Source organism: Brachyistius frenatus, unplaced genomic scaffold (assembly GCF_029030835.1).
Source record: "Brachyistius frenatus isolate BFR_SWC_R1_liver_20210118 unplaced genomic scaffold, ASM2903083v1 Contig_164, whole genome shotgun sequence".
Lineage (NCBI taxonomy): Eukaryota > Metazoa > Chordata > Actinopteri > Embiotocidae > Brachyistius > Brachyistius frenatus.
In genome coordinates this window covers 867,501-892,277 of record NW_027210763.1, presented here as the reverse complement: position 1 = coordinate 892,277, position 24,777 = coordinate 867,501, and the positions used below count along the sequence as shown (strand labels likewise).

At 48.2% G+C, this 24,777-nt stretch overlaps 4 protein-coding genes and 1 long non-coding RNA gene across 8 annotated transcripts in view; 1 reads left to right on the top strand and 4 right to left on the bottom strand.

Moving 5' to 3' along the window:
• Positions 1 to 2,640: 2,640 nt before the first annotated feature.
• Positions 2,641 to 5,440, bottom strand: hsd17b2 (hydroxysteroid (17-beta) dehydrogenase 2; the record flags this gene model as incomplete). Its single annotated transcript, XM_069716930.1, has 5 exons — positions 5,152 to 5,440; positions 4,193 to 4,405; positions 3,875 to 4,060; positions 3,631 to 3,768; positions 2,641 to 2,952 (listed from the first exon to the last, which is right to left on the bottom strand). Coding segments are annotated over exons 1-5 (1,120 nt in total), but the record flags the coding sequence as incomplete, so codon positions are not given.
• A 368-nt stretch (positions 5,441 to 5,808) lies between these two features.
• Positions 5,809 to 14,143, bottom strand: LOC138631751 (glucose-6-phosphate isomerase-like). The gene is made up of 18 exons (XM_069716914.1): positions 13,865 to 14,143; positions 12,332 to 12,422; positions 11,887 to 11,955; positions 10,943 to 11,062; positions 10,779 to 10,862; positions 10,426 to 10,572; positions 10,224 to 10,295; positions 10,100 to 10,144; positions 9,463 to 9,516; positions 9,262 to 9,322; positions 9,002 to 9,045; positions 8,540 to 8,692; positions 7,343 to 7,472; positions 7,186 to 7,262; positions 6,804 to 6,932; positions 6,643 to 6,718; positions 6,445 to 6,511; positions 5,809 to 6,152 (listed from the first exon to the last, which is right to left on the bottom strand). Exons 1-18 carry the CDS (start codon positions 14,116 to 14,118, stop codon positions 6,029 to 6,031), a joined length of 1,797 nt encoding a protein of 598 aa, XP_069573015.1. The 5' UTR covers positions 14,119 to 14,143; the 3' UTR covers positions 5,809 to 6,028.
• A 700-nt stretch (positions 14,144 to 14,843) lies between these two features.
• Positions 14,844 to 16,651, bottom strand: LOC138631754 (uncharacterized). Its single transcript, XR_011311743.1, has 2 exons — positions 15,571 to 16,651; positions 14,844 to 15,538 (listed from the first exon to the last, which is right to left on the bottom strand). It is a non-coding gene; the product is annotated as an uncharacterized lncRNA (long non-coding RNA).
• Positions 16,652 to 16,685: 34 nt separating this feature from the next.
• lsm14aa (LSM14A mRNA processing body assembly factor a) lies at positions 16,686 to 22,943 on the bottom strand. 3 transcript variants are annotated; one of them, XM_069716917.1, is made up of 10 exons: positions 22,627 to 22,943; positions 21,433 to 21,596; positions 21,076 to 21,235; positions 20,182 to 20,286; positions 19,695 to 19,907; positions 19,366 to 19,545; positions 18,953 to 19,136; positions 18,826 to 18,864; positions 18,290 to 18,530; positions 16,686 to 17,869 (listed from the first exon to the last, which is right to left on the bottom strand). In XM_069716917.1, the coding sequence occupies exons 1-10, from the start codon at positions 22,745 to 22,747 to the stop codon at positions 17,846 to 17,848; spliced, it is 1,431 nt and encodes a 476-aa protein (XP_069573018.1). In that variant the 5' UTR covers positions 22,748 to 22,943; the 3' UTR covers positions 16,686 to 17,845. The 3 variants fall into 3 exon arrangements, with proteins under 3 accessions (XP_069573018.1, XP_069573017.1, XP_069573019.1); XM_069716916.1 differs by having other exon boundaries at positions 19,366 to 19,548; positions 22,627 to 22,942; XM_069716918.1 differs by lacking the exon at positions 20,182 to 20,286 and having other exon boundaries at positions 19,366 to 19,548; positions 22,627 to 22,942.
• A 694-nt stretch (positions 22,944 to 23,637) lies between these two features.
• LOC138631750 (transcription initiation factor TFIID subunit 4-like) overlaps positions 23,638 to 24,777 on the top strand; it is a 7,296-nt gene continuing 6,156 nt past the window's right edge. Inside the window, exon 1 of one of the 2 annotated variants that reach the window (XM_069716913.1) lies at positions 23,638 to 24,777. This exon is cut by the window's right edge and continues 6 nt beyond it. In XM_069716913.1, coding sequence (XP_069573014.1) covers positions 23,664 to 24,777 — 1,114 coding nt within the window. In that variant the 5' untranslated portion in view covers positions 23,638 to 23,663. The other variant, XM_069716912.1, reaches the window with a different exon arrangement.

The window sequence follows — 24,777 nt, the reverse complement described above, 5'->3', positions numbered from 1 at the left end:
ATACTATAGCATGTCGTCTAAAATATGATAAAAAAGTCACACTATAGCATGTCGTCTAAAATATGATAAAAAAGTCACACTATAGCATGTCGTCTAAAATATGATAAAAAAAAAGTCATACTATAGCATGTCGTCTAAAATATGATAAAAAAGTCACACTATAGCATGTCGTCTAAAATATGATAAAAAAAAAGTCATACTATAGCATGTCGTCTAAAATATGATAAAAAAAAGTCACACTATAGCATGTCGTCTAAAATATGATAAAAAAAAGTCATACTATAGCATGTCGTCTAAAATATGATAAAAAAAAGTCATACTATAGCATGTCGTCTAAAATATGATAAAAAAAAGTCACACTATAGCATGTCGTCTAAAATATGATAAAAAAAAGTCATACTATAGCATGTCGTCTAAAATATGATAAAAAAAAGTCACACTATAGCATGTCGTCTAAAATATGATAAAAAAAAGTCATACTATAGCATGTCGTCTAAAATATGATAAAAAAAAGTCATACTATAGCATGTCGTCTAAAATATGATAAAAAAAAGTCATACTATAGCATGTCGTCTAAAATATGATAAAAAAAAGTCACACTATAGCATGTCGTCTAAAATATGATAAAAAAAAGTCACACTATAGCATGTCGTCTAAAATATGATAAAAAAAGTCACACTATAGCATGTCGTCTAAAATATGATAAAAAAAAGTCACACTATAGCATGTCGTCTAAAATATGATAAAAAAAAGTCATACTATAGCATGTCGTCTAAAATATGATAAAAAAAGTCACACTATAGCATGTCGTCTAAAATATGATAAAAAAATCACTATAGCATGTCGTCTAAAATATGATTAAAAAAAGTCACACTATAGCATGTCGTCTAAAATATGATAAAAAAGTCACTATAGCATGTCGTCTAAAATATGATAAAAAAAAGTCACTATAGCATGTCGTCTAAAATATGATAAAAAAAGTCACTATAGCATGTCGTCTAAAATATGATAAAAAAAGTCACTATAGCATGTCGTCTAAAATATGATAAAAAAGTCATACTATAGCATGTCGTCTAAAATATGATAAAAAAAGTCATACTATAGCATGTCGTCTAAAATATGATAAAAAAAGTCACACTATAGCATGTCGTCTAAAATATGATAAAAAAAGTCACACTATAGCATGTCGTCTAAAATATGATAAAAAAAGTCATACTATAGCATGTCGTCTAAAATATGATAAAAAAAGTCACACTATAGCATGTTGTCTAAAATATGATCAAAAAAGTCATACTATACCGTGTCGTCTAAAATATTATAAAAAAAGGTCATACTATAGCATGTCGTCTAAAATATGATAAAAAAAAGTCACACTATAGCATGTCGTCTAAAATATGATAAAAAAAAGTCACACTATAGCATGTCGTCTAAAATATGATAAAAAAAAGTCACACTATAGCATGTCGTCTAAAATATGATAAAAAAAAAGTCACTATAGCATGTCGTCTAAAATATGATAAAAAAAGTCACACTATAGCATGTCGTCTAAAATATGATAAAAAAAAGTCACTATAGCATGTCGTCTAAAATATGATTAAAAAAAGTCACTATAGCATAGCATGTCGTCTAAAATATGATAAAAAAAAAAGTCACACTATAGCATGTCGTATATGATAAAAAAAAGTCATGCATGTCGTCTAAAATATGATAAAAAAAAATATCACATACTATAGCATGTCGTCTAAAATATGATAAAAAAAAGTCACTATAGCATGTCGTCTAAAATATGATAAAAAAAAAGTCATACTATAGCATGTCGTCTAAAATATGATAAAAAAAAGTCACACTATAGCATGTCGTCTAAAATATGATAAAAAAAGTCACACTATAGCATGTCGTCTAAAATATGATAAAAAAAAGTCACACTATAGCATGTCGTCTAAAATATGATAAAAAAAGTCACACTATAGCATGTCGTCTAAAATATGATAAAAAAAAGTCACACTATAGCATGTCGTCTAAAATATGATAAAAAAAAGTCACACTATAGCATGTCGTCTAAAATATGATAAAAAAAGTCACACTATAGCATGTCGTCTAAAATATGATAAAAAAGTCATACTATAGCATGTCGTCTAAAATATGATAAAAAAAAGTCACACTATAGCATGTCGTCTAAAATATGATAAAAAAAAGTCACACTATAGCATGTCGTCTAAAATATGATAAAAAAAAGTCACACTATAGCATGTCGTCTAAAATATGATAAAAAAAGTCACACTATAGCATGTCGTCTAAAATATGATAAAAAAAAGTCACACTATAGCATGTCGTCTAAAATATGATAAAAAAAAGTCACACTATAGCATGTCGTCTAAAATATGATAAAAAAAAAAGTCACACTATAGCATGTCGTCTAAAATATGATAAAAAAAGTCACACTATAGCATGTATGATTGTCTAAAATATGAAAAAAAGTCACACTATAGCATGTCGTCTAAAATATGATAAAAAAAAGTCACACTATAGCATGTCGTCTAAAATATGATAAAAAAAAGTCACACTATAGCATGTCGTCTAAAATATGATAAAAAAAGTCACACTATAGCATGTCGTCTAAAATATGATATATAAACCGACAGTCAGTGTATTTAACAAGACGTTTGATGACGGCGTCGAACACAACGGTGGGACAGCAGCGGTGGAGGAAGGGGAGGAGCCATCCCATCGCTCCGGGGGTGTATAGAGGTCTGGGCCGGGCCGACAGCAGAGCATGACGCATGTCTTCCACCACAGGAGACAGATCCTCCGCCGACTGCTGGGACATCTTGGACAGACTGCCGGGGAGAGACGAGATGTACGCCTCCCCATAATCCTCTCTGGCCTCGGAGGAAACGGCCGCGAGGAGCTCATCTCTGTGGCGAGCGACGTCCTCTTTGTTCCCGAAGATGTCTGACAGGAAACATAAAGACAAGTTTCCTTGAACAGATCTCCTCACCAGGAGATCAATGAGGATGTTGATGGACACATTGATTTCCCCAGAAAAAACTCCCCCGATGCCTTAAAGTGGCTCAGATGTAACACAACACCTTCATTCAGCACACGTTGAGCTATCAATATATAAATAGTCCCCGCCTCTAACTCCACCCAATGATATTGAAAGCTCCGCCCCCCCCCAAGTTGAGAGGGTTCACCGAGTCATACTTGCTTAGTCGGCTGGCTCCGCCCAACTGTCACTCAGCTTCAGTCTTGGCTGTGATTAGTCTGTTCGACGTTTGTTCAGCTACTCTGAAGGGTTGGACCAATCAGCGATCAGTGGGCGTGGCTAAGAGCGTTTACGCCATGAAGTGTTACGAGCGGTTGTAACTTCACTAGCAAATATGGAGGAATTGAAGGCGGAGCCAGAACAAAGACTCTGCAGAGGTGGTTTACAGACTTGATAAACACTCTGGGGGAGGGGCTATGTTCTAGCACATGACACACATCATTTGGTGGTCGATGCTGATTGGTTGAAGGGCTTAGTGCAGCGCGGACAGACCTGAAACTCAGAGGATTTGGGGTCCAGTAAATCTCCCCTCAGCATCAGGTAAGAAACACGCGAATTGAGTCAGATGGTACAATCGGACCTACTTGTTCTGAAGCCTGAAGGTTGGATTAAGGCCACGTCGACTCCCCACTCAGCCAACTCCAGCCGCATCACTCTGGAGAAGACACTCAGCGCCGCCTTCGACGCTCCGTACGCTCCAAACATCGGCATGGGCACGTCGCCTGCAGGACAAACCGTCATTGTCCCACTGAAACCCGCAGCCGACGACCTTCAGCCCGCAGCCGACGACCTTCAGCCCGCAGCCGACGACCTTCAGCCTGAACCTACCTCCCATGCTGGACATGTTGACGATGCGTCCTCTGGACCGTCGCAGCAGAGGCAGGAACACCTGACACATGTGGACCGCGGCCAGGAAGTTCACGTCCACGCAGCGTCTGCAGGCGGACAGCGGCAGCAGCTCTGCGTCCACCGGACAGGGCAGGACTCCCGCGTTGTTCACCAAACCCCACAGACCTGCAGAGACCAGCGGGCTGCTGCGTTCAGGTGCTCTTTTGATTTATTATTCTTATGGATTTGTTTCCATCGTGAGAAAAGACGAGTCGATCTCGATAGCTGCCGTCTGATGTCCAGATCCCGCGGCCTCACCTGTGTCAGCCACCTGGCTGCGGATGTGCAGGTGTGCCGCCTCCACCTGCGATCCATCGGTGACGTCGAGCTGCAGGACCTGCAGGTTCTTGGACCGTCGCTCTCTCAGCCGCCGAGCTCCGCCTCCGTTCACGTCCAGCACGCCCGCGAACACCTTCACCCCGTCGTCACTGAGCAGCGCTGCCAGAGCGTGACCGAAGCCCGAGTCACAACCTGCAGCAAACACAAGCCGGAGCAGTCCGGTTGTTTCAGAGAAGAACAGACATCCTCACATGGAGCCCTGTGGTACACCAGCTTTTACATAAGTGCAAAAAACAATGAGTTTTTGAGTTAGAAACATCTGAAAAACAACATTTTTTTGGTAGTTTTGACAGCAGAATGTTTCAGTATCGGGACAGAGTGAATAACCGGCTGATAAATAGTTCAGATGTTTAGTGGTTAATATTCGGGATCCAAATGTTTGCGGAGGCCTTCGGACTCGTCTCAGTGACTTCCTGTCGTTTCCTGTCAGTTTTACAGCATCAAACCAGCAGCTCGTACGAAGAGCCGATGACACGTTGCAGCTCGTTCGGTCAGCAGAGAAGCTGCAAACGTGAATCTTTGTGTTTTCAGAAATACCTGATTCAGCTTCTTCCTGTTCGTCCCGTCAGAGCAGACTGCTGCTCACTGAGGCGCAAACCAGGCTGCAGATACTAACAGGAAATTCAGGTGGAGATGATCAGCGCTGAACCGGCTGAATTTTAACCACAACTAACTCCTCATTTATTCAACTTCATTGTCGTTGGTGGTTTTCTTCTTCTGTGGTTCTCCATCCTCCTCATGGTCGGTTGTGTTGTGAGTCTGGACGTCTCTTCTGCTCAGCACAGCTGTGATCTGAATTACTGGTGTGTGTGTGTGTGTGTGTGTGTGTGTGTGTGTGTGTGTGTGTGTGTGTGTGTGTGTGTGTGTGCGTGTGTCACCTGTCACCAGCACAGCCTTGTCCTCCACCTGCAGCAGTGTTTCTCTCCTCAGCGTCACACAGATCAGAGTGAAGCTGCAGCCGAACAGAACAGCTGAACAATAATGTCTACACTCAGTGAAGTCCCAGCAGGCCCCGACCCCCCCAACGAGGGCGCCGACCAGCACCGTGACTAGGGCCCCGACCAGGGCCCCGACCCGGACCCGTCTGAGCGTCCAGCCCACGGTGAGGACGAACACGGCGGCTCCACAAACTCCAGTCCAGTCCTCCATCCTGCAGCGTGTCTGTCGGCCGCCCACCTCACCTGTCAAATTAATCCTCTGGTCTGAAGGAGCCAATCATCGTCAGAGAGGCCCCGCCCACACAGAGCCACCTGCACACAGGTATGTGGAGCTATTTTCAACAGGTGTGTTTCCTGAAACCTGCTGGGCAGGAATGCAGGTCGCATTCTTTCCTTGCTGCAGGAAGAACTTCCATTTCAGAATAAAGTACTTTGTTACGATGATGCTGCTAAATGTATGTTAAAATTTACTGAATGTTTCAGAAGTACTCAATGCAGAGAAATTGATCAAAATAATATGCAGATTATTTAATAACAAAAGTTGGTTGGATGGAGAAAAAAAACATTCATAAAGTAAAGATCATGAAACAGCCAGCATCAGTGACAAACAGGGCTTTTATTTTGAAAGTCAGTGCTGACTAGGGGGCGTGGTCACCTACAATAACATGCACATTTAACATCAAACGGAGTCCCTTCAGGTTGAGCTACATGTGAGGACTCATTAACACTCGGGTCAGTCGCAGTTGTCATTCAGCCAATCAGAGACGAGGATGAGGAGACGCAGGAGGAAGAAGAGGAGGAAGAGGAGGAGAAAGCTTCAGGCGAAGTTCTTTTTGAGGAAGTTGATGAGTCCATTAGTGGACGAGTCGTGGGAGCTGACGTCCGAGTCGTCCTTCAGCTCCGGCTCGATCTTCTTGGCGAGCTGCTTCCCCAGTTCGACTCTGTGGGCGACAATGCAGCGACGCATTAAAACTGCAGCAACAAAACATGCATCATCGGACTTTAACTCTTAAAACAATTTCATTCATGTAGAAACTATTCGGAGGCCAAAGACTGAAGACGGAACGTAAAGCACAACTTTATAAAATATGAACGTAAATTCTCATCAGTTTAAAATTATAACATCATTTTTATACGTGACGCAGGTTTCTTCTTCCTGACAGCGATGCACTTCCGCAGCAGGAAGAGATGAAGAGTCTGATTGGACGACGGGGTCGAGAACAGGAAACTCACCCCCACTGATCGTAGCTGTTGATGTCCCACATGACGCCCTGCACGAAGATCTTGTGCTCGTACATGGCTGGAAAAAACAGAAACGTCACACGAGTGGATTCTACATTCAGTTGCAACGTCTTCATCATCATCATCATCATCATCACACCTGCCTGTTACTGAACCACCTGCAGATATATAGAAAGCTCCTCTACGTACCGACCAGAGCTCCCAGGATGAACGGCGTCAGCTTCTTGAAAATGATGGAGTTGCTCGGCTTGTTCCCCTCGAAAACCTTCGAATAGAGACGGAGCAGAGGTCAGAGGTCAGAGGTCAGAACGGCGGTCTGAAACATTCGAACAGGTGTCGGGTTTCGTTACTTTGTGCGGCAGCAGCTTCTCCAGGGCGTCGCCCTTCATGCCGGCGGCCTCCAGCTCGCTACGAGCCTCCGCCGTAGTTTTTCCCTTCATCAGAGCTTCCGTCTGAGCCAGGAAGTTCGCCACCAGGATCTGCAAACGCAACCAGCCAGGTGACGGAGTGGGCGGGGCTACAACTAAAGGTCATTATTATTTATTCAATTCGTAATCAACAGAAAAATCGCTGCGTGATCGTTTTTTGTGTGACATCATGTTGGGAACTTCAACGTGTTCCAGTCCCAACAGCTTCCTGTAAATGTTTCACAATAAGAGCCTTTTTAAGAAACGAAGGGCTTTCTGTCTACTGAGACAATAGCAGGCTTTTAATTTGAAATATGGGCGTTACCTTGTGGTGGAGGTTGTCTCTGATTGGATGCTGAGACTGAGCAGGAATGAGGAAGTCGGCAGGAATCATGCGAGTGCCTGGTGAGTGAAGAACAAGTCGGTTAACAGACGTCAGAACCAGCAGAGCTTCGGTGGGTTTGGACCTGTGAGAGCGCCACCTTGGTGGATGAGCTGGTAGAAGGCGTGCTGCCCGTTGGTCCCCGGCTCCCCCCACACGATTGGTCCGGTGGCGTAGTCGACACGGATGCCGTCTTTGGTGATGTACTTCCCGTTAGACTCCATGTCGCCCTGACGACCAGACAGACTGTCAATCACTGCTGACGACACACAACGTGTCACTACATACCAGTTAAACCTCAGTTACTGTTGGACTCAGTTTGTTCGTCCATCAGGAGACGTTGAACGCAGCACAGTGATGCACACGGAGTATTCGTGAACATTTATGATTTCACCGCGAACCTGAAACTGGAGCAGAGAAACATCAGAGTTTTGTGTTCCTGAGCCCATGCAGAGTTTTTCTAAAGCAGCGCCGCCTGAGGACTCGTAGATCACTGCCATCCAATATTGGTTTCCTCATCCCTCAGGGGTCAAAATCTTTATTTTTGTTGGAGAACCCTGTTGCCATGGCAACACAGTTCAGGTGGTTTTTCAGTGAATGTTTTCCCTCAGAAGGTCCCAGTGGAACTCCTTGTTGACAGTCTGACTCTGGGGGACGAATTCATGGTGACACAAAAAAAACCACCTGGTGTCTCCTGACCTGATGCATCTTCTTCGGTCTTAGACGGTGAAGCTCCGCCCCCTCTTGTGAATAGTTAACATCACTCAGAACACCTCGCCCGGCTCGTCGTCGTAGACTTTCTGAAGACTTTCAAAGGTCTCTGTTGACTGTTTACAGAGTTTCACTCAAAAATCTGATGTTGTCTGTGATCTTCAGGCCCTCAAGTGGCACCGCTTTAAAAACAGCCACGATTCTGTTCTGGAAATCACTGCATGGGCTCAGGAACACTCGGCCGTAAGTACACGTGTTGGAGATTTTCAGTTCTCTGCTCCAGTTTCAGGTTTCCATGGTGACATCACTAATGTTCTCATACCAGCAGTCACGTTAACGTGGTGAACTCAGTGATGATGATGATGATGATGAAGAGATGACACTGAATACTTCCTCATGAAGGTCGCTGTTTCCTGCTCTGTGTGCATCACCGTGCTGCGTTCAGGAACAACAATCTGCTGCTGACAGATTTGTCTGTTTCACGTTTCCTGCTGATTCCCACCTGCCTCTGAACACACACACACACACACACACACACACACACACACACACACACACACACACACACACACACACACACACTGACCTGCTGGAAGTAGGCGGCGAAGCGGTGCATGTACTGGTCGTAGGGCAGCATAGCGTGAGTCTCGGCCTGGAAGAAGTTGATGTACCAGACGCCGAGCAGCGCCAGCAGCACCGGGACGTTCTGGGCCAGCGGGGCGCTGCGGAAGTGGTTGTCCTGCACAGACGAGACGTTTCAGGTGTTTTATGGAAGCAGTCGAGATGTTGATCAATGTTTTATGTTTGTATGAAAGTAAACGTTGCATTTTCAAATCAAAAATGTGTTTCTTTAATTATCAAATCTGAGAGGTTCTTGTAAACTGTATGTTTACCATCAATTTACTGTCTAATCTACGGTCTCTACTTTTTCAGCTCGAGTTTTTCTCCATAAATAAAATGTTGTATTAACTCCTTCAGAATAAGAGCTCCTTCTGAAATGTGTCTGACAGAAAATCTGTTTGAAAGAGAGAATAAAAAGTTTCCTCACCATCCAGTGAGCTCCTGCAAGGAGCTGCTCGAAGTTTTCAAAGCCTGAAACACACACGGACACAAACAATAAACAAAAACAAACAGGATGTAAACAACAAACTGATGATGTCATCAAAACACAAACAAACTAAAACAAGAAGTAAAAAATATTTTAATTTAAAAGGCAGAAATCATGCTGCAATCACAGCTGATCAGTCGTCAATAATCATAATCAATACTCGGTCAGAGAGCGATGGATGGATCGATGTGATCACTCACCTATGTGCAGAGCGATGGACAGACCGATGGCCGACCAAAGAGAGTAACGACCTCCGACCCACTGAGGACAGCAGACATGACATCACAGTCACTTCACCAATCAGAGCACAGGCAGGGCAGCAGTTCGTCAAAATAAAAGCATCAGGAGGCAGAAGTTCACACTCTGAACTTCATCATCATCATCATCATGGTCTTACTTACATCCCAGAACTCGAACATGTTCGCCGTGTCGATGCCGAAGTCCTTCACTTTGGCCTGAAGGAGAGATTCAACGTTAACGGCTTCATAACGTGAAGCTGAAGAAGATCAATAAGAAGGAAGAGGTTTTGGTTCCATGTACTTTAGTTCTGTGTGTTTTAGTTCTGTGTGTTCTGGCTCTATGTGTTTCAGTTCTGTGTGTGCACACAGAAGCGGCCACACCAGACTGAGCGCGCTCCGTTAATGACTTGATAAGCAACAGGTCAGTTCAGATTAATTTGGATTAATCAGGAAGCTACAGATGCAGCCTGCTGTTCCAGTTCTGCCTACTTCCTGCTTCCTGTCACCGAGTCCGTCAAAATAAAAGTTCCACAGCCTTTTAATCGGCCTCACTCTGATTGACGAACAGAAAACCTGGTTCAGTTTCTTGAGTTTAACTCCTGGACCTGGTTCTGGACCCGGTTCTGGACCCGGTTCTGCTTAAAGAACCGTCCTCTGCTGTGCTGTTTGAGTGTGAGTCCCAGAATTGGAGACGTTCCTGTTTCCTGTCGTGCTGCAGAGTTGATCCAGCTGATCAGTTAATCAGGTTACTGCGACCAGAGGGAAAGGTGGAGGTGGAGGTGGAGGGAGGAGGACTTACTGAGTTGGTGGACAGAGCCACGAAGTGTTTGGCAACAGCAGATTTCTGTGAGGACGAGAGGAGACAGCAGGTGAGGATGACGAGGAGCTTCCTCGTCAGTGTTTCTTCTTCAGGTTCTACTCACGTCGCCGGCCGTCTGCAGGAACCAATCACGCGCAGACTCGGCGTTGGTGATCGTCTCCTGAGTGGTGAAGGTCTGCAACAACAAGAAGAACACACTGCAGCTGTCGCCATGGACTCCTGTGTGTGTGTGTGTGTGTGTGTGTGTGTGTGTGTGTGTGTGTGTGTGTGTGTGTGTGTGTGTGTGTGTGTGTGTGTGTGTGTACCTTGGAGGCGATGATGAACAGGGTGGTCTCTGGGTTCAGCTGCTTCAGGGTCTTGGCCATGTGCGTCCCGTCGATGTTGGAGACGAACCAGACGTTCGGTCCGCCGTCCGAGTACGGCTTCAGAGCCTCGGTCACCATCAGAGGTCCCTGAACGCACCACGACAATAAACCTTCAACACATAGCTTCATCTGCCTGAAGAGGAGCGACTCAAACCAACCACTTATTCAAACTGCAACTTCCTGCAGCTCTCTGCAACTTCCTGCAGTTGCAGCTCTCTGCAACTTCCTGCAGCTCTCTGCAACTTCCCGCAACTTCCCACAACTCTGCAGCGTGACGGTAAACAACGTCTCACCAGGTCGGAGCCTCCGATGCCGATGTTCACAACATCAGTGATGCTCTTCCCGTTGAAACCTTTCCAATCACCGCTGCGAACTTTCTGTTAAACACACAACACAAACTGTCAAACAGAGACAACCAACCAACCCCCCCCCCCCCCCCCCCGTCACACACACACACCTGACAGAAGGCCTTCATCTTGTTCAGCACCCTGTTGACCTCCGGCATCACGTCTTTACCATCGACGTGGATCGGCGTGTTGGAGCGGTTCCTCAGGGCGACGTGGAGCACAGCACGCCCCTGGAAACACAAACAAACACACTAAACGGTAAATGGTCTGTACTTGTATACTTTTATCACCTTTCGGCCTCAAAACTCTTTAACATGTTTTCCATTCACACACTAATGAGACAGATCACCATGCAAGGTGCTGCCATCAGGAGAACATTCACACACCGATGGTTCACCATCGGGAGAACATTCACACACCGATGGTTCACCATCAGGAGCAACTTAGGGTTCAGTGTCTTACTCAAGGACACTTAGACAGGAGGAGCTGGGGATCGAACCACCAACCTTCTGATTAGTGTTCAACCCACTCTACCAACTGAGCTACAGCCTCCATTGTTCTTTAAACTCAAGTTAGCTTCATTTGCAGCCGACTGAAAAAAATTAATATTTGATGAGTCGACATGAATCCAGATTTGATTAAAAACCTGTTGATCCTCCTGTTTCACAGTATCAGTGTGTGACTGTGTGTGTGTGTGTGTGTGTGTGTTTGTGAGAGAGTGAGTGAGTGAGTGTGTGTGTGTGTGAGTGAGTGTGTGTGTGTGTGTGTGTGTGTGTGTGTGTGTGTGTGTGTGTGTGTGTGTGTGTGTGTGTGTGTGTGTGTGTGTGTGTGTGTGTGTGTGTGTGTGTGTGTGTGTGTGTGTGTGTGTGTGTGTGTGTGTGTGTGTGTGTGTGTGTGAGTGAGTGTGTGTGTGTGTGTGTGTGTGTGTGAGTGTGTGTGTGTGTGTGAGTGAGTGTGTGTGTGTGTGTGTGTGTGTGTGTGTGTGTGTGTGAGTGTGTGTGTGAGTGTGTGAGTGTGTGTGAGTGAGTGTGTGTGTGTGTGTGTGTGTGTGTACCTCGGTGAAGTTGATCTTCTCTCCGGAGAACATCCGGTCCCGGGCCTTCTCCACTCCTCTGGACTCGGCCTGAACAGGAGAACAAACTGTGATGAAACATGATTTGTTCAGCTGCCAGAGGAGGCGGAGCTTATCAGTGAGGTGTGTGTGCTCACATGTCGACATCGTGCTTGCAGACAAAGATGACTGTGGCTCAATGTGTGGTTTCTCTTTCAAAATAAAAGTGTTGTAATCTTCCTTTTTGTCTTGAGCAACACATCCAGAATCATTCTGTGAAAACTGGAACACCTCTGAGAGCTGCGAGATAAAGCAGCTCCTTCCTGACCTTTGACCTGCAGCGCCCCCTGACTGTTGGACGCTGGATGTTGTTTGATGGGGGTCTGACGGCTGATCGGAACAGACAGCGACAGGATGTGTGCGTGATGTTTCAAAATAAAAGTCGTACCATGGCGAACAGCATGTCCATGACGTCCTGGTTAACGAGGTTCTTGGAGAAATCCAGCAGGATGTCGCCGTCGTCCGTCTGCAGCGTCGTGCTGTCGACAGTCACAGTGTTAACACCTCCATCACACTTTACCAATTAAAAACCTTATCACTACAAAACTAAACGTTATCATTAAAAATCTTATCACTACAAAACTAAACGTTATCATTAAAAATGTCTTATCACTACAAAACTAAACGTTATCATTAAAAATGTCTTATCATAAAACCAAACGCAGAACAATTCAGTAAAAACACATCAAAATATCCTTTTTATTTCAATATTTCAAGTTGAAAACACTCAAACATTTTCTTTCAGAATAAAACGTTGAACATCTACTTCCTGTTTTTATATTTTATAAACAGTTGAATGTATTTATTGTTTCAAATTAAATTACTTTCAGTTTATTGTCAGAAATCAATTATAGTTTAGAGACTAAAATAAAGTGGTGATTAAATAGTTAAAAATGTGATGTTTATGTTTCTGACCTTACAACATCATATTTTTCACAAAAGTCCTGAACGGACATTAAAAAAAGAAGCTTATTAAACAGCTGAGACTAAAATCAAAGATTTATTGATTGATTATTTATTGATATTACTGCAGAATCAGCTGATACTGGATCAGAACCGCTCAACACATCAGCTGTGTGGACTCTGCGGGCCGATCCGGATCAGGGAGGACTTCATATCCGCAGTCTGTCTGCGCTGTGCAGCAGCGCACGTAGCCACCGAGACCGGGAGGCACCGGACGTCCCGCGTCCCCCGTCCCCCCGCCGCTCGGTGTCTCATCCCGTCTCTGCCATCTGAACTCTTGTGTAACACCGAGGGTCCATTATCGGACGCGTCCCAGTCCAACAGGTCGCGAGCAGGAAGCTCGAAGCAGGAACCGGGATCGATCAGAGTGATCAGCTGGAGCTGCCCGTCGAACGTTTAACGGAAACATCCGTCGCTGCCGTTACACCGACAGGCTGCCGTTTAATCACCGCCCGCCTCCAACGGTCAGGTTTGAGCTAATAAAGCTAACGACGTGATTTCAACCGATGGGAAATAGAAAAGGTGTGTTTCCACCTGCGACACGTCATCAGCCGGGGACTCGATTAAACCTGCAACATGGCACTTTTAATAAAAACACGGAAATCCGCCTGTCCGATAATGGACGCAGCGTCATTAGCAAACTAGCCAATATGCGCCAGATACGGAGCAGCCGGTGACACCGGGCCGGTGACACCGGGCCTGCTGCCCGGTTTAACGGACCCGCAGCGGGTTGGCTACGGACAGCTGAGACGAGGGGGCGCGTGGCTCGTCTCTAACGGAGGACTGAAAGCGGAAACGACCGATGACCTTGTAACTGACAGGAGGCGGATACCGGAGCCGTGACCCGGTTCGAACACCTGCGGGTCACTGCGGGCCCGCGGCCGCCTCACGCGCCTCTTCCTCCACCTCCACCTCCTCCTCCTCCTCCTCCTCCTCCTCCTCCCGGCTGTGCGCCCACCTGAACGAACTGAACCGTTGCTCGTCCCCGTCGAACATGTCCCTCATCTTCAGCTTCCCGCCGTTGGCCCGGTACCACTGCTGCAGCTTCTGGAAGTTCGGATCGGCGCTGAGAGCCATGATGGAGGCGGCGGCGGGCGGTGGTCGGTGCTGGAGATGCGGAACCTTTCCCGGTGTGACTCCAAGCTCAGCGGCCGGTGGACAGTGACTGCGTGCTGGAAGGAAGAGGCGGGTGGAGCATACACAAGCGCCCATTATCGCCAGCTGCCCCAATCACAGCGCAGGCCTCACTCCACCCCGCTGTTGTAGCTCCGCCCCGCCGTTGTAGCTCCGCCCCACTGGTGTAGCTCCGCCCCCTGCCCTGTCTCCGTCACGTACTGGGTTGGAGTTTGGCGGCAGATTAGTGCCCATAGAGCGCTGGAGCTCTGGAGTATGGCGGATAATCAGTGCCAACAATGAAGTTATGTAAATGAGAACCGTATCGGTATGGAGGGTTATTAGTGCCCGAGCAGCACACCATCGTGTTACTGAGCTGAAGGTGATCAGGTCTGACAGAATGGGACTATGAATGTCAGGAGGGAGATGAGTGACACTAATTATGGACAGCATCTTGGTCAAGTGAAATTGAAAATTAAAATGTTTATGATGAGACCGGACAGAAGCTATCTATGTTACATAACCCATCACTGCGCCTGCCTAAAATCGTGTCATAATATTTCAGGGAATTATCTAGAATAACAATATTCTAGAGGAGGTTTAAGAATACAGTGTGAACCTGACAGTTTAAATATTTCAGTGTATTTTGGTCCAAAACTAACAGATGGAGCAAAATTAAATCACAATAAAAAAGCAGAAATGTGAATAAAGTTGGGACTAAAATGTGGAACGTCGTTTCCTCCCCAACCAAGACGCTTCCTATAAATGTATATTTCTCACCAGTCTGGCGAGCAGCACGAGACTGAAGCAGACGGACACAAACGAATCAACAACTGTTTATTATTTGCTCTTCATAAAAAGAACCGGTCCGCTGAGGCCCACAGGAGGACGCCATGCTGGGTTCAAAGACAAAACATGTGGCTGTGACTCCAGAGAGCGTTACAGGAAGCCAGAGGCGGGACACAAACAGGACCGTCCGCCCGCCCCCTCCTGAGGCTCCGCCCCCTCCCCGCACTTATTGCATCAACAACCTCTTTTCTGTTTCGTTTGACTGTAAGCATCATGTAGTGTGTTGTGTGTTTCTGTGGACAATAACACTCAAAAACCTGATGACATCTACTTCCTCTACGTCCCCCCCCAAAAAAGAGTCAGCTGACGTCTCAGCTCTGCGGCAGTTTCTCAGCACTGAGCAGGGCCGGATTAACGCACCAAGAGGCCGGGGTAAAAAAATGCACTGTGGGGCCCCGCCCACATCCCCACATCTCTGTATACCGAGTCTGTAACTTCGTAAAGAGCACGTTAGCATAGCATCAAGTCTGGAAGCTGGGAAGCAGCTGGTTTAAGCTTAGCATAAAACCTTGGGTACAAGGTGAAATGGCTCGCTTTAATTTAGCATGAAGCTTGGAAATGGTAAAACCGCTAGCTTAGCAGTAAGCATGAATGAGGGAGGGGGGGGGGTTAAAACCTTGCTTAACTTCGCATTATGCCTGGAAACAGCTAGTTTAGCTTAACATAATGCCTGGAAACAGCTGGCTTAGCTTAGCACAATGCCTGAAGACAGCTAGCTTAGCTTAGCATCAAACCTAGAAACATCGGAAAAATGGATAGCTTAGCTTAATTTAACTTAAAGCATGGAAATGGGGGAAAACCGCTACCTTAGCATTAAGCATGGATACAGGGGGGTAAATATCTGGCTTAATTTAGCATAATGCCTGGAAACAGCTATCTTAGCTTAGCATAAAGCCTGGAAACAGCTAGCCTGGCTGTCCAAAGATAACAAAGTCCAACTGCCTGCATCTCCTTCGTGTTTATAATTTGTTGCGTCGGTGGATACGACATTAAACCCGGTTGTAATCCGGCCCTGTCTGCAGTTTTTTTTTTACCTGCTGATGAAGACTCGGGTCGATGAAGAACATCGACGCCCGTCAGAGATTATAAACCACCGCTGCAGCCAAAAGGTTGCAAGAGAACAAAACTGTGGTTTCTGTCCCAGTTTTGGACCTGAAGAACCGACATGTGGTCTGAAGAAAGCGTCGTGATAATTTAAACTTTTAACGGCGTTTCATCACTTTATACGTTCAAATTAAATCTGGAAAAATAGTTTCCTGTCGAGTCTTTAAAGATGTGATGACACGTTAAATTAAAGTGTTACGATGACCTCGTTTTTAATTAATCTGATTATAACGAGGTGATTAGAGGCTTCGTAAAAACCACAAGTCGGTCTGAACTTCCTCCCAAACATGTTTAAACTAACTTTAGTGCTTTAATGAAAGAAAGAAGTTTCACCAACAGACAGGAAACATGTTCGGTTCAGTTTATACAGAAGATTTTTAGGTCGTGTGCAACAAACTTGGGGAACAAAAATAAATCAAAGGGCCAATCAGAGCGGTCGACAAGAGTTCAAAGTGCAGCTCCGTCCGACCACCTTCAGTCAGGATTCATCTCGCCCGATTCCTTCGTAGCCTCGAACACGCAGCATGAATATTGCTAACCTACGATGCTACAGCCACAGCTAGCTCCGCTTTTATTTTCTAGATTTCTCTATTCGACATCACTTCCTGTAGCTTTTGCAGTCCCGCCGGACGTTTTAGTGGCTTTTTTTTATTTTTATTTGCTTTTATATATATATATATATATATATATATATATATATATATATATATATATATATATATATATATAAAAAAGACGAATATGAAGTTTCAACCGGAGCGGAGATACAAACTTTAGAGCGGGATAGATTAGGGTCCGACGTTTTTTTAACAAACGGCGTGAACGAGGAACAACGTCGGAGGAAAGTCATGTACGGAAGGCTTTAAATGCCCAAATTAAATCCAATTAAAAAAACAAAAACAAAAAACAAGCTGCTTTTCTTTGTGTGAATTTAATGTGTCATAACTCAATTGATTACTATGAACCATATTTTTATTCCGTTTTAACAAATTTTATAATCGTGACAGGAAAACACCTGAAATATAGTTTTTCACTGAGTTGTATTTTTGGCACATTTAGTGTTCCGTATTAATTCTGTTGTTATTTGCGTACTTTTTCTCTTGTTGGGGAGACTCTTTAAACTTCTAATATGAGTCGTGATAATTTCACACATGAAAAGAAAAGAAAAGAAAAAATAAACATGCGTTTATGGTTCTTATAATTCTTTTTTTTTTTTTTTTACATGATTTGTTTTAACTTCAGCATTTTGTGTCTTCCGTGTGTACCGTGCTCAGATTCAGGTGGTGGTTCCTCGTGTTGCAGCTGCCACAAAAAAAAAACACAGAAGAGGTGAAAGCGGAAAAAAAACCCAAACGCTAACGCCGCTAACGGGAAGCTAACGCCGACGGAAGAAAACGAGGTCGTAGGTGAGACGTGAACGTGAGCGACGGAACAGAACGCCTCCATGAACAGTAGAAAAATACACGTTAGAAAGGTGGCTGAGACTCCGCCCACATCCCCAGGTAAAGCTACGTCGGCGACGACGGGCCGACAAACTGTGATGGGAACGGGTGGAGGGGGGGAGGAGGGGTGGAAGGGGGAGGAGCTCTGGGCAGGAAATCAAAAACATCGTACACGGAGAGTTTCAGCCACCTGGAAATCATTCGTACAGAATCTGGACTTTTCTGATGAACTGCGCCGTCGCCTCCGACAGATGTGGAAAGTTACGTTGCGTCCGAGCAGCTCGACCCCCCCAGTGCTGGTGACAAATATACAACTAGTAGACAATCTTCATTATTTTAGTCGACAAAATAGCAACCAGAACTATCGGTTTCCCCCCCGGCAGCGTGAAGAAGATCCACCTGTGAGCAGACTCCTCCTCCTCCCGGCAGGACTACGCCGCCGCTTTATTGTCCTTCTGCAAGAGAACCCAAAAAATAACAACGTTATTACGAAGCGCTTTTAAATCTGTTATTCTCTTTAATTCACCTAAAATACAACAACTGATCGGACGCGATCGATGCAGGAAGTTTGTTGAGAAAACTAAATAAAATTCCGGGAAAATGTTTCTAAATAAAACATCCATGTGCAAACTCCCTTTGGTAAAAAAAACGAAAACGTCACGACATCACCTGCCGCCGCGGCGTTTTTAATTTGGACATGAAATGATTCCTCCTCCTGCTACAGACACCGTATGTGAAATAGTTACACAATAAATAAATAAGAGGATTCAAAAAACACAGCAGGCTGCAGCACAAAGTAGGAAATGACAATAAACACAAAAAGAACAGAAGACAAAAATCAAGGCAACGTCCTCAGCCCCGCCCCCTCTCCTCACCCTGTATGCCGATAGGTCGGCGAACTCCCGGCCGGCCTGGTTTCCTCTGTACCCTCCCCTGAAGCCACCGCCTCCCTGCGGGGGGCCGAAGGACCCTCGGCTGGCCGGACGACCCCGACCACCTCGGAAGCCCATCCCGCCGCGGCCACGGTAACCGCCGCGGCCTCGGCCCTGACGCAGAGGGATGCCGAAGGTCTCGGCGTTCATTCTCCTCTCCTCCGCCCAGGTCTGCCTCCGCTCCCTGCAGGAAGGTGGGAGGAGTCACAGCTCATTACATATTCATAACATGTGACCGCGACAAGCTCGGTAATCCCACGTAATCTGGTTAAAGTCTTATTTCCTCCGTCGGCTGCAGCATGAATGAAGCAGGAACCAACACTTCTAATATTTTTTATATGTTCCGTTAAATCATCTGAATTTATTTTACACTTGTTTACGTTCATCAGACCTGTATGACGCTGCTGCACTGATGACGGCTGGCTGACTGACAGATTGATTGATTGATTGATTAAAAACAGCTTTCCTTTGAGACTCACCGAGGGAAAATGGACCCTCCGGACTTCTCGATGGCTTTCCTGGGAGACAGAAAACGGTCGTCACGGCAACGGTTAGAGATAAAGCGGTGTTTCGAGACGGGCGGGAGACGAGCAGGTGCGAGCGTACCTGGTGTCGTCGCAGGAGATGTTGTCGAAGAAGGACTTGGACTTGTCGTAGTAGCAGTTGGGTCCGAGCGGGTCGCCCTCCTCGTCGGCGTTGCCTTCGCTGTTCTGAGTCTCCACGCCGGAGTCGCCTTTGTCCTCCCCGTTCAACGCCTTCTCCGCCTTCTCCGGCTTCTCGCTCTTCTCGTCTGTGGGACGACACAACGACATCAATAACAACAATAACAAATAACAATAAAGTATTAAGAATATAAGAATAATAATAACAACAACAAAGCCTTTTCACTGATCATCATCCTCTTCATCCTCACTAGCACCATCATCATCACCACCACCACCACCACCACCATCATCATCATCATCATCATCATCATCATCATCATCATCACCATCCTCCTCCTCCTCTTCATCAGTTACCTTTCAGCTTCAGCTTGCTCTGAAACTCCCGGTCTATCTCCTCCTTGTTGAACTGAGCGTTGGCGCTCTCGAAGTCGAAGTCTTTCTCAAACTTCATCGGTCCGTCTCGCCGTACGTTGAAGCGGCCGCGGCCACGGTGACCACCCCCCCGACCTCGGCGGTTCACCGGAGCACCGGCAGCTACTGAAAGAGAGAGAGATGTTAGCCGTCAGGATGAAGAGGAAGATGTAAACAGGAAGCACTTGTGAGAACGACGACGACACCCCCCCCCCCACACACACACACACACACACACACACACACACACACACACACACACACAGTCTCACCCCTCCTCATGTCCATGCCGTCCTGGTGCTGCACCCTCTGGCTGCTCAGGCCGGCGGAGGCAGCGGGGGCCGTGCGACCGTGGGCGGGGCTTCTGCGCCCTAGGCCGGGGGCCGGAGCCGTGGAGGCGGAGGCCGGGGCCGACGGGGCGCTCTGGATCACCTGCTCCAGGTTCGGGCTCTTACGCAGGGGGTCCAGGCTGGGACTGCTGCGGCCTGGAGACACCCGGGACACAGAGGGACAGAGAGGGACGTGAGACAGAGACACCGATCAGACGTGATCACTCAGAATTGGATGAATGCTGCTCTTCGCATCAGGAAGTCCTCAGACGGTACCGTGAGCCGGTGTGAGTGTGTGTCAGACCTCGTTGATCACATGGATCAGAACATGCAGGTTAGGGTTACTGGACCAAACAAACACACGTTGCGGTCAGTTCAGCGCAGACCAACACACTCCCTCCTTCAAACACACCCGGGAGTCCCCGTTTACCTTCGGTGACCCGGTTCCCTCGGGACCGCGGGTCGGCGGGGACAGCAGAGCCCATCAGGCTCGAGGCCGCGCTGGTGTCGCTCACCAAGGAGGCCAGCGACCGTCCTGTGTGGGAGAACATTAGCAACACTGAGGCACACATCACTCCGCAGCAGCCGTGCACCAGAACCAACACCAGAACCGACACCGCTGTAACCGAGCCTCAGCGGTGAGTTCACACCTTCAAAACTCAACGGTCTCCTCCATAAAAAACATCCCGTTTTATTCCCCGTCTTCATGTCAGGATTCGCGCGGCCGCCGGGCCGGTGTTCGGACCGGCGGAGACTCGGTTCACTGTTCGGATCGGAGCGGTACCGCTACGCCATCTCACTTATACAGCAGCTGCACGAAAACAAGCGCTCCTCCAACGCAGAGCAGAACCAACCAGCAGGAAATCAAACCGGGATAAAGAGAATGAGACAGAAGTCACGTGTTTATAAATTGTTTTCAGAGTCATGTGGGTGTGAGGTCATGTGGGTCAGAGGTCACGTGGGTGTGAGGGTCATGGGCTTCCAGACTCAATGTGCCGTCCGACATAAAAAAAAACTAAAAGACTGTTTGTTGTGTCTCCGTCTATCCAGAAGAAATAAGTGTTTAAGTTGGAGAACCAATCGTGAGAGAGAACCGACGCCACGTGACACAAAGAACCTGGAACAAAGTAGAACCGATCGTTTTGTGGAGGAGGAGGTGAAGGCCTCGACAGATTGAGTCGCACAACGCCGTGAGTCCATCGCTCTTCCGTTTCTGTGGCATGTTTACATGGTTCAGAGCCACGGAGAGACCCTGAACCCTTGGATAACATGCCCGGGTGAGGCCACGCCCCCCTCACGTGTTCAGTGGCGTGTTGGTACTTACCGACGCCAACGGGTCCAAACTGAGGCGACACCAGGGGGCTGCTGCTGAACTGGTTGTAGGCAGGAACAGGAGGCCGGTTGAAGAGGCCGTATGACCCGGCGGACTGGAACGGGGTGGGGGCGGAGCCAACGGCAGACGAGGAGCTGGAGCTCATGGACGACTGACGGGCAGAAGAAGATAGGCGGAACAAAAAAAGAAGAGAAGAAGAGAGGCGGGAGGTCAGAGCCTGTAAACTGGGATCAGGAACCCCCCCCCCCTCTCCCACTCTGACATCACAGCCACCTCTCTGTGGTTTGTCAGCAGTGTGGATGTGTAGAAAGCAGGCGGGAGTTTTGAAGCCCTCCCACCTCGGCATACCTGGACGATGGCGGGGTCCTGGGGAAGAGAGCATGTCGGTTTGGGCGGCTCGCACACGGTCAGGTCCTTGATGTCGCTGCCTCTGAAGATGATGTACTCGAAGGTGTCGTCTCGAGGCGGGATGGGTCGGTCGGTGGGCCGGTCCTCGGTGCCGAAGGAGCGGACTGGCAGGAGGAAGACGGCGGGTCAGAGTCACACAACATGTCAGATTTCTTATGAGCTGTTTCTTTATTATCAAAAGTCACAAAGGCATTATGGGAAACACTAATTTGTTTGTCCAATGACATCACTTCCTGTCATGTGACACGGCAGCTATGTTTTTCCGGGAAAGTTCTAAAGAAACCAGAAAGTAGGAGGAGCTTCCTACTTCCAGGAAAGAAGAAGAACAGTGATGTGTTTAGTGGTTACTGGACCTCAGGTGTGATTACACCTGCAAGGACAGGTAGGTGGAACCCACACGGGGTCACCTGCTGTTCATCTGACTTTAAAAACAAGTGGTTTTGCTTTCTTTTTTTTAACCAACTAATCTTAAGCTACGTCTGCATGTGAGGCGTTCAGGGAACATCCGTGAGCTGCAGAAAATAAGACGTTACGCCCTCACAATAAATGAACGTCCACAGGTACAAGCCTCCACCTGTGGGAACCCTGACACGTCATGTGTGATTAAACCTCATTCTATGCAAAACACACCTGACTTGTTTCACCTGCGATGCCCCCTGACGTCACACCGTCCTGTACACGTGGGCTGCAGACGCACAGATTGGCGTTTACCGCCAGAATCTGTCGGACGGCCCCGTCAACAGGTGAAGATGACGTCAGACAACAGCAGGTTATTTTTGTGCGTCACTGCGCAGCTGCAGTCAAGTTAGCCCGCCTGCTAACGTTAGCGCGTTAAAAAGCTACCGTCCGCTGTTAAGGTTGACAACAACAACAACAACAACGACAACAGCATTCGTCAGATTATTTGCACCCGTTCGGTCCGTGAGATTGAAACGTCCGCCCCCGCCGAGTGAGCTTTGTTATCGGGGTGTTTTCGCATGCAGCGCCTGATGTAAACCCCCAGCGGGTGGTGGCTAACGCTAGCAGGCTAACGTGACGTGATTAATGAGTCCGAGCCGAAGACCCGCCTCGGACTCCGTCTTCTGTTCAATGACCGTCAACGACAAAACCGGGGCCGTTAACGGAACAGCTGACCTTTGGCCAGCGCCACGGTGGAGTTCTCCGTGTCGATGGTGTACAGGATCCCCTCGTAGCGGATCTCGGCCTTCGAAATCAGGCTGATTTTGCTGCCGAGGTACGGCGTCCCGCCGCTCATGGTGGCTGCTTCTTCTCGGCGCTGCTGACAGGGAAGAGAACAGTCGGTGTGTCCGGGCCGTGTGGGCAGCAGAACCGGTTCTACAGCGACTCTCTGCGGTTGGTTTCTGTCCGCCGACCTCGCGGGTTCTCTGCAGCTACAACATGGCTACCTCCTCCTCCATCGAATGGATCTGCGCGCGGGGGCTAACGAGATTTCAGAACATCGCGAGACTTCTTTACGCCGTGAACTGTAGATCTACCACAGAGTAGAAGAGCACACACAACAGCAAAGATGGAGGAAGCGGCGCTGTTGGTTTGGAGGAAGTTTGGGCTGTTAGAAATGTTCTCGCAGTCCCTCAAAAGTTTAGAAAATGACAAAGATATCATGTGAAAGATATAAAACGGATCAGAGAAGAGCTCCGTTAGGAAATCTGTGACGTGTCTCAGAGTTCGGACTGATTTATTTGAGCGTGTTGATTTGTTGAACGTCATTGTGCTGCACCGACAGGTGTTTCTGTTTGTTTGACCATCAGGTTTAAATCTGTTTGGACCAACAGAAACACCTTCGAGCATAAATCAATAAAGTTCAAATAAACTTCGTGTCTGCATCAAGTTAATAATTCAATTCAAACCCCGGAATAAAACCAGAGGACCTGTCGGTCAATCACACTTTGAATGAATTATCAAACACGCTATATGTTGTCGTTTTGTGACGTCATGTCACGTGACTGTGACGCAGGTGAAGGAGGTGGACGCTGCAGTTGTTTCTAAGTTGGTCCTGGATTCACCTGCATCACACCTGTACGTAAAGAACGTGGCGCCTCAGCGTCGCAGAGAAAATCTGTTTCTTCTATTTCTGTGCTGGAAACCAAACCGGATCCTCCGCGCATGCGTACATTCTAAAATACGATTTGCACAACGGTCTAACATCAAAGATGGCGGGAGCCTCCGACCCACTGGAGGACATGCTCTTCAATGAGGTGGACGAGAAGGCGGTCAGCGACCTCGTCGGCTCCCTGGAATCTCAGCTGGGCGACCGAAAGCCTCCCGCTGCTTCATATTCCGACGGGAAACCGGAGGCAGCTGCGGCCGCCGCCGGCCACTTCTCAGGGAAAGTGCGCGATCAAGTGGGGTCCGCGGAGCAGCCGCAACAAGGGCATCCAGGAGCGGGGTTCACCCCGGAACCCGGCGCGATCGAGCCGCTCTCCGGCAGAACCCGCACCTCCTCTACCTCCGCTGCCGCCGCCGGGGCCGCAGGCACCGCCGGAGCCAGCCTACAAACAGTTGGAGCGTCTCCCCCGGCTGCCTCCCCCGGACCGGGACCCGTAACTTCGACCGCTCAGCCCGCCGCTGCCGCTAGCTTCCAGCGGGCGGCTGTCCTGGGTCCGAGCGCGGCTCCCGGCGTCCCCCCGGCGGAGGCGTCCCGGACCTCCTCTCCCGGGTCACTCGGTGTGAACGGCAGTACCGGAGCCGGGAAGTTGGTGAACTCGCCCGCCGTCCCTCCGCCCGCCGGGGCCGGCTCCGTGATCAGCGCAGTCAGCGGCTCCGCGGCTCCACAGCCCGGCTTCCCCGTACCTCAGTCCTCGGTGGGCTCTCCCGCTGCGGGCCTGCAGAGGCACCCCAGCCCGGTGACCGGCGTCGCCCTAAACGGGGTGGACCCTAAGGGCGCCCCCACCCCCGCCGCCTCCACCTCTCAGGTCATGAACCACAGCAACCCTCTGCTGCACACCAAGATGCTGGCACCCAGCCAGCCCGCGACCGGCAGCTCCGTCATCCTGACCAGCACCCCCCCTCCGGCTGCCGCCCAGTCGCCCATCAGCCAGACCCAGACGGGGACCAGCACGCCGGCAGCCGTCAGCCTGAAACCCACCGTGAACGGGGTGGCGGTGGTGAGGCCAGCGGGAGCCCCCGTGGTGGCCCCCACCATCCAGCAGCAGAGACCCACCGGGCTGGTGGTCGGCTCCACCCGGGCCGCAGCCCCGCAGCCGGCGCTGGCCGTCCGGCCCCAGCAGCAGACCACCATCCAGCTGCCGCCCGGTTTCACCATGC

Coding starts and splice junctions, on each gene's coding strand:
- LOC138631751 (XM_069716914.1), bottom strand. CDS start 14,118: ATGGGCGCTTGTGTATGCTCCACCCGCCTCTTCCTTCCAGCACGCAGT. Junction 9,323..9,462: donor ACATGTTCGAGTTCTGGGAT/GTAAGTAAGACC, acceptor TGCTGTCCTCAG/TGGGTCGGAGGTCGTTACTC. Junction 7,263..7,342: donor CTACCAGCTCATCCACCAAG/GTGGCGCTCTCA, acceptor TTCACTCACCAG/GCACTCGCATGATTCCTGCC.
- lsm14aa (XM_069716916.1), bottom strand. CDS start 22,747: ATGAGCGGCGGGACGCCGTACCTCGGCAGCAAAATCAGCCTGATTTCG. Junction 20,287..21,075: donor GTTTGGACCCGTTGGCGTCG/GTAAGTACCAAC, acceptor TCTCCCACACAG/GACGGTCGCTGGCCTCCTTG. Junction 18,865..18,952: donor ATCTCCTGCGACGACACCAG/GTACGCTCGCAC, acceptor TCTGTCTCCCAG/GAAAGCCATCGAGAAGTCCG.